Source organism: Schistocerca nitens, chromosome 3, assembly GCF_023898315.1.
Source record: "Schistocerca nitens isolate TAMUIC-IGC-003100 chromosome 3, iqSchNite1.1, whole genome shotgun sequence".
NCBI classification, from domain to species: Eukaryota; Metazoa; Arthropoda; class Insecta; order Orthoptera; family Acrididae; genus Schistocerca; species Schistocerca nitens.
The window spans coordinates 573,776,620-573,784,999 of record NC_064616.1 but is presented as its reverse complement, the minus strand read 5'-3'; the positions used below and the strand labels follow the sequence as shown (position 1 = coordinate 573,784,999).

Sequence of the window (8,380 nt, the reverse complement as noted above, 5' to 3'; positions counted from 1 at the left end):
GGAGGGTGGGGGCCCAAACGTGGATGTAGCTGATTTTGGTGACGACATACCACCCGGTCCCCAGCCTGCAAGGTATAGAGCCGGCGGCCATTTCGGCGCAGGACCACTGCCAGTATCCAATGTGGATTGCGACCAAACCCACATGCCCAGACCGACATGCCCAGGGGAAAGCCAGGTACTCCGTTTTGTGAAGACTGGTGAGGACCAGGCCGGAGGAGGTGCAGCAGAGTCTTAGGTTGGCGCCCATGGAGGAGCTCTGCGGGGCTGCGTTCGCCCATTGGTGTGGTCCGGTATGCCGTCAGGAAAAACATCAAGGCCTCCTCCACAGGAAATTCGTGCACATACTTTTTCATCTGCGTCTTAAATGTGCGCACCATGCGCTCGGCTTCCCCATTCGATTGTGGATGGAAGGGGGGAGAGCAAACGTGCCGAATACCGAAGCGCCTACAAAAATCCTGGAAGATCTGTGAAATAAACTGCGGTCCATTGTCCGAGACCAGGGTGATTGGCAGACCTTCCACAGAAAAGATTTTTGCTAGTGCCTGGATTGCAACTTTTGAAGTGGTTGAGGAGCAGTGAACCACAGATGGGAATCGTGAATAAGCATCAATGACAATGAGCCAAAATCCATTGAGAAACGGGCCCGCAAAATCAATGTGAACACGTTCCCATGCTTGGGTTGCTGGCGGCCAGGAAGAGAACGCTGCCCTGGGTGATGCCTGTTGGCTCGCACACTGGGAACAGGCGGCCACCAAGTGCTCAATTTCTCTGTCAATACCGGGCCAGTACACATGTCTGCGAGCCAAGGTTTTAGTACGGGAAACACCCCAGTGCCCCGCATGTAATAACGTGAGGACCTCCCTTCGTAAACTGGCAGGAACAACCACACGAGGAGCTGTATCGTCGGTAGCCAGAAGGAGAACTCCTTCCAAGACCGAGAGGCGGTCTCGTAGAATAAAATAATTACGAAGAGGGTCCGAGGCCTGGCCTGGAGGGCGGGATGACCACCCCTGCTGAATGAGGCGAACTACTTGCCGGAGAACCGGGTCAGCTGCCGTTTCCCTGGCGACTCTAGAACTAGTGATCGGGAAGCCATCAACCGCTTGGCGGGACGCCACATCCAAATGAAAACACAATCTCTTCTTGATCGAACTTAGGATCCGGGCCCACCGGAAGACGGGAAAGAGCGTCGGCATTGGCATGCTGTCCGGTAGGGCGAAAATGAATGTCGTAATGGTACTTAGAGAGGAACAAGGCCCAGCGCTGTAGTCTGTGGGCCGCCCTATCCGGAATCTGAGAGGAGGGGCCAAATAACGATATTAACGGCTTATGGTCAGTGATTAACTGAAACTTCATGCCATACAAGAAAGGGTGAAACTTGATAACCGAGTAGACAATGGCCAAAGCCTCTTTTTCCACCTGGGAGTAATGGGCCTGCGCGGGACTAAGAGTTTTAGACGCAAACACCAGTGGTTGCTCGGAACCATCTGCGTTGCGATGGGCCAGGACCGCCCCCACCCCATACTGCGAAGCATCTGTAGCCAGGACCAACGGCTTATGGGGGTCAAAAGTAGCCAAACAAGGCGCTGATGTGAGGAGGCCCTTCAACGAGTTGAGCGCTCCCTCGCATGCAGGCGACCAATCAAAAGGAACACCCTTGCGCAGAAGGCAGTACAGGGGCGGGCTATGGTGGAAGCCCTGGGAATGAACCGGTGGTAATAGGCTATCTTGCCTAAAAAAGCTTGTAACTCTTTCAGCAAAGTGGGCCGAGGAAGGTCGACAATACCTTGGACCAAACTTCCTAGTGGCTGGACGCCGTGCTGAGAGATGGTGTAACCCACATACCCAATGGATGGTTGGAAGAAGTTTGACTTATGCAGGTTGCAACACAAGCCCACAGACCTGAATTTGAGAAAGAGGGTGCGGAGGTTGTGCAAGTGTTCCTTCGTGCTGCAGCCTGTGACAATTATGTCATCCTGGTAATTAATACAATGAGGGATTGTTGACATGACGTGCTCAAGATAACACTGGAATATCGCCGGGGCACTGGATATTCCGAAGGCCAACCACTGATATTGGTAAAGGCCAAATGGGGTGTTGACGACCGCCAGCCGTTTGGAGTCCTCATCAAGTGGTATCTGATGATAAGCCTCCAAAAGATCGATTTTCGAAAAATATTGGCCTCCCGCCACGGCGGAGAACAATTCATCAGCACGAGGCAAAGGATAGGTGTCCACCACCAATTGGGAATTAATGGTGGCCTTGAAATCGCCACAAAGACGTAATTTTCCCGAGGGCTTCCTTACAATAACGAGGGGCGAAGCCCACTCACTAGAAGAAATGGGAAGAACGACCCCTAGGGCTGTCAGCCGGTCTAGCTCTTCCTTTACCTGAGGGCTGAGAGCCAAGGGGATCTGCCTCGCGCATAGAAAACGCGGGCGAGCCAACGCCTTCAAAGTTAAGTGAGCTTCAAAATCTGAAACACGCCCCAGGCCCACCTCAAAGATATCTGGAAAGTCTGAGATCAAAGATTCCAATGAGTGATAGGGAACGTCTTTGGAGACCAACTGTATGGTGTCAGCGATAGAAAAACCGAAAGCTTGAAAGGTATCCAGGTCAAAAAAGGTTAGCGCAGCTCGCGTCACTGACAACAATAAAAGTAATAGGCCGAGTGACTGATTTGTAAGTCACGTCGGTAGTGAATTGACCCAGTAGGGGAATGAACTGTTTACCATAACCGCGTAGACGCCATTAAACTGGCGCCAACGGGGCGATCCAAGGTCGGAATAAGTTCGTGCATTCAACAACGAAACTGCCGCGCCTGTATCTACTTGCAGTTGTAACCGGAGCGACAGAACCGACACCTCGATAAAGAGTTTGCGTGCCGATGTGTCGGGAGCCTGGCCCGATGAAACTTCCTGAATGTCAATGTCCATGTCCTCTGTACCTGCTTCCTTCGATTCTTTTGAGGCTGAGCGGCAAACTTTAGCAATGTGACCTTTTTTATTACATTTGCGACAAACGGCCCAATGCTGGGGGCACTCTGACCGATCATGATGTATATAGCACGACGCACAGGACGGCAACAGGGGCCGGCGGCTGGAATTCTGTTTACGCACCGTGCGGGAACGGCCGTAACGGCCGGATTGTACCGCTCGCACGTCGTTCACCCCGGACGCAGTGGACGCGGCTGCGCCGCCCTGAACCGCCGCGACGTCGCACCACGCTTCCAGCTGTTGACCTGCGGCGTGAGAGACTTCATACGATTGATCAATGGACTTCCTCGAGGGAAGGGTCTTCCAACTGCAGGGCCCGTTGCCGGACCTCCCTATCAGGGGCCGAACGAACAATGATGTCGCGTACCATAATGTGGGCATACGACTCTCGCGACTGCTCCGTGACAAAATGACACTTGCGACTAAGACCGTGCAGGGTAGCGGCCCACGCCCGGTAAGACTGATGGGGCTGTTTCTTGCATTGATAGAACTCGACCCTAGCCACCACAACATGTGTGCGGCGGCGGTAATATGAAGACAGCAATGAACACAGTGCGTCAAAAGACAAGGACGAGGGTTCCTGCAATGGCGCTAGCTGCCACAAAACTTGATACAGAGAGGGAGATATCCAAGACAAGAAGAGAGCATGACATACCTCCGCATCGGCAACATGAAACGCCTGAAAATGCTGCCGAAGGCGATGTTCATACACGTCCCAATCCTCCGCCGTCTCATCATACGGGGGAAAGGGAGGAGGGAACGGCGCTGGAGCAGACTGCGTGGAGAGCAACGCCGGAAGCACTTGTTTCATGGTGGCCATGAGCTCCGTCCGCTGCTCAATCAAAACCCGCACTAAATCCTCCATGCCGTGGAGAAGCTGCGAAACCGGAACAACGACGCAACACGCGAAAGAACGACCCTACTCGTCGCCAATTGTGTAATAACACTGTTCACGTTTACGTCGCACTTCACTTGGCGTAGACCGGGACTGTGCCCTAGGCATGCTCGATGTTGACTGACTGGGTACGGCCCGTGCTGCCTGAGTTGTTGTTGTTGTTGTTACGCCAGCAGAGGTCGCGTCTGAATTCTCGCATGCCCTCTGGTGGACGGGACTCTACTTGTGGCAACTACCGTCCATGACGCGCCGTGCTGATGTGCGCCTCCCGCGATCTTTCTGGTGGCTACTGCATATTCCCTGCCATCATCATGTACCAACATGTGCCCAGACTTGTCAGTCCAGGTGCCCTTTTTCAGTACTATGCAAACAGTCCATAGTTCTGTGACCTGTCACATGCAGTGAGCAAGGGAATACATGTGCGGCAGAAGCACCTGTACCTTATTGTGAGGTGTAGGATTTCTGAGTTACATGGCTGCAAAGAAGTTGTTGTTGTACAGCATTGAGCTGGTGTCGGATCTGCTGTGCTGTTTGCTGTTTATACACTGTTAAAATCTGTGACATTTGGCTGTGACCACTGCTCACATTAGTTGATTTAGACAATCGGCATACTCGTAAACTGGATTTCTCATATTCAGTTTTCCATACCAATACTGATCTTTCAAATGATACTGCACTACACATACATTCCCACTATATGTTTTGTAAATAAACTAGTGATAACGTTGTTATGATTTCTGTTTTTCACTCTATTTTAGTTGAAACTTGGTCTTCTTGAAAAATATTTTGTATTAGTACAGTATCCGAGTCTCAGCATATTAATTAAAATGCATCTATGACAACAGTGTTTGACAAGGATTATTCAAATGCCAGGTTAGCCTCCTTTTTTCAGCCAGGTATGCAGTTAGTGAGAAGGGACAAGATAATTATTGCAAACTCAGTTTCATTTATCCCAGTCTCATTGTTTCAGGAGGCAACATGTAACAGAGTTACTGGAAAAAATGTCACTTGGTATCAATGAGGAGCATTTAAGAAAATATTTTGCAAAATTAGCATTCAATCATTGTGCAAGCTGCCAAAATGCTGTATCTATAAGTACTCTAAGTGAATTGGGGGGGAAAGATGGGTGGGGCGTGGTTACGTGTAACAGAGATAATGTAGCAAATGGCATATATTAAGGTTACCATTTCTTATTTACATAGAGTTTTTGGTAAACATATTTTGTTATTTCATGGGGGTTCCTTTCAAGTCCTTACTACAGCATTACAAATGTCAATAATGTGTCAATACTGTCAAGACAATCCTAAGAAATAAAAAATGTATTTGCAGTGATTACATTTTTCTTATAAATATTTAATTACATCACCTATAACTTTTCGTAAACTGTCTGTTACCTCAGAGAGTTTAAGGAAAGAAAGAGGGAAAGAAAAATGTGTAACATTATCACAGAAGTACTCAGTTCTTCTTGAAAAGTGGTATCAGAAAATCACATGCCATAAAATTTAGATAAAAAGAAATTACAGATCATTTGATAATAAATATTTTAGTAAGTCCAGTTTACAATTGTAATTATACAGGTCCCAATGAAGATTATCTTGTAGGGCTCTGTGATGTTGATTTTCCCAGAAACAAAAGAGGTTCTTACAAAAATACTTTCACATCACATAGTGAAAGAGGGATGTAGCTAAGATTTAAGTTATGAACACATTCATAATTTATTTTTATTACAGAAATAGAATGACAGAAGAAAGTATGACACTACTTCTAGCCAACTGAAATTTTCTTATGTATATAGATCTTTCCTCAACATATTAAAATAATAAAGCACCATGATTGTCCACTGTTTGCAATATGTTGAGGGAGGGGGGGGGGGTGTATGATTGCCTCTTTCCATTTTTTACCAGTAGCTGCACTCACTTCTATTTACAATTTAGGAGAGACATTTGTTGACCTAACACCTGTGAAGGTAACATGATAAATTATCAAAATAAAGGTCACTGTTAAAATATTAAGTCACATTAGCCGTACTAATGAGACCATAGCTGCACTTTTCTCCATAACACTACTATTAAGTTTGCCTCGGCTTAAGCCGTCCACATAGAAACTGGCAGTGCACTTCACCACAAATAACACTCAAAGATGTGTAGCACGTTTCTGACGGAACAGTTTGCTGAGGACATTACTGGTTCGTTTGTCTTTATCCTTGCGTGTACTGGGTGCATGCTGTTCACTCTCAGACGAGCTCTCACTAGGACGTTGACCCTCCAATCCACCAGCCCCTCCAGGCCCAGAACTGGCACTGTATGCTGATAAAGATGATAGTCGAGAACTGTAGTCTGGTGGCAGTGACGCCTGCAGAAAAGATACACATTAGTCATGTCCACCTGTAGCATATAATGATAATATAGAAAAGTAATAAACAAACATTTTGGTTTCAACAATTCAGCAGAGGAATAATTGTCCAAATGCAGGTGTTAAGTTCTTTACTTCCTCTTACTAACTACATCTTCGAGGCAGTGTCAGTGAGCCTACAATTATCCATGTAACAAAATTAACTTAGTATTTTCACAGAATTAAAAAAACATACCAATGAAGCACATGAAGAATATTTAGTAAAAGCAGGAATAAAACAAAGGGTATATAATAGAACACATGAAATAAGCTCTGAAACTAATCTTTCACATATAAGGTTAAAATTATGAGAGAGACACCCCCCCCCCGCCCCCTCTCTCCCATCATCCTCAAAGCATACGTTTCCTTCTATTATCAAATTTAAAAATTCCTTTATGCCTCAGGATGTGTCCTATCAACTGATCCTTCATTTAGTTAAATCGTGGCATAAATTTCTTTTTTCCGTAATTTGATCGGCACCACCTGATTTGTTATTCAATCTACCCATCTAACTGTCAGGACTCTGCATCATATTTCAAAAGTGTCTATTCTCTTTTTGTTTGTACTGCTTATCAGCAATGTTTCACTTCCGTAAAGGCTATTCTTCAGACAAATAACTCAAGAGAATACTTTGTGACGCTAAAAATATTAGATTACAATTTCCTCTTGTTTAAAAATGCTTTTCTTACTGTTGACTGTCTTCTTTTTATATCCTTTGCACTTGAGCCACCATCAGTTAGTTTGCCGCCCAAACAGAAAAACTCATGTACTATACTTTTAGTGTCTCATTTCTTCATCTAATGCCCTCAACATCGCCTTATTTAATCTAGCTACATTCCATTACCCTTCTTTTAGTGTTACTGATGCTCATAATATAATCTGTTCTCAAGATTCTAGTCACTCCATTCAACTGCTCTTCCTAGTCCTTTGCCATCTCTGCCAAAATTACAATGTCATCGGCTAACCTCGAAATTTTTATTTCCTTCTCCCTGAACTGTAATTCCCTTTTCAAATTTCTCCTCAGTTTTCATCACAGCTTGCTCACTGTACAGACCGAATAACATCAAGGATAGTAGAGTACAACCACGCCTCACTCCCTCCTGAACTATGGCATTCCTTTCAGGTACTTCAATTCTTTCAACTACAGTCTCGTTTCTGTACACGTTGTAAACAATCCTTCACTTCCTGTTTTTTATCTCTGTTACCTTCAAAATTTCAAAGAGTGTAGTCCAATAAACATTGTCCAAACCTTTCTCTATATGTATGTTTGCCTTTCTTCAATGTATCTTCGAGGACAAGTCTTAGGACTCTTTCTTGAGGTAGGCTTCTACCAGTTTTTCCATTCTCCTGTAAGTAATTCTTGTCAATATTTTGCATCCATGGCTTATTACACTGATGGCTTGATATTATCACACCTGTCAGCACCTGCCTCCTTTGGAATTGGAATTATTACATTCTTCCTGAATGTCTGTCTAATATCTCACACACCAGATGGAATAACATTGTCATGGCTGGTTCTCACAAGGATCTCAATAATTCTGGAGGAATTTTATCTACTCATAGAGCCTTGTTTCTACTTATGTCTCTCTCAGAGTACCACACCTCCCACTTCATTTTCACACATCTCCTCTTCTCTTTCTATTATATTGTTCTTAAGTTTGTTTCACGTATATACATGTTCTACACATTCTTTCCACCTTTCAGCTTACCCTTCTTTGCTTAGTAGTGGTTTGCCATTGAACTCTTGATACTCATACAGCACCTTCTCTTTTCTCTGTGAGTCTCTCTAATTTTACACAAACACAAATATGAAATCCACCAAATGTGGCACTTTATCTTCACATACAAGTAAATCAACATGGCACCTGCTGGGTTTACTTTTATCAGCAAATCACTGCACAGGACACCTGAATATGGCCATGCAAATGTATTTCTAGTGGTACAACAGAACACTGAGAATGTTTATTACAGTATTTCCTCAATATTATTTTTGCTATTTTGTGGGACTGATGGCCCTGTAGTTTGGTCCCTTTATCCCTCACATTTATACAAGTAAGGAACAGGAGCAGCTCCAGCACTGATCCCTGGGGCACTCCCC

At 45.3% G+C, this 8,380-nt stretch overlaps 1 protein-coding gene across 1 annotated transcript in view; it reads right to left on the bottom strand.

Moving 5' to 3' along the window:
- Positions 1 to 5,044: 5,044 nt before the first annotated feature.
- Positions 5,045 to 8,380, bottom strand: part of LOC126248484 (spectrin beta chain, non-erythrocytic 1) — a 294,125-nt gene continuing 290,789 nt past the window's right edge. Inside the window, exon 69 of the mRNA XM_049949503.1 lies at positions 5,045 to 6,243. Coding sequence (XP_049805460.1) covers positions 6,025 to 6,243 — 219 coding nt within the window. The 3' untranslated portion in view covers positions 5,045 to 6,024. The remainder of the gene's footprint in view (positions 6,244 to 8,380) is intronic.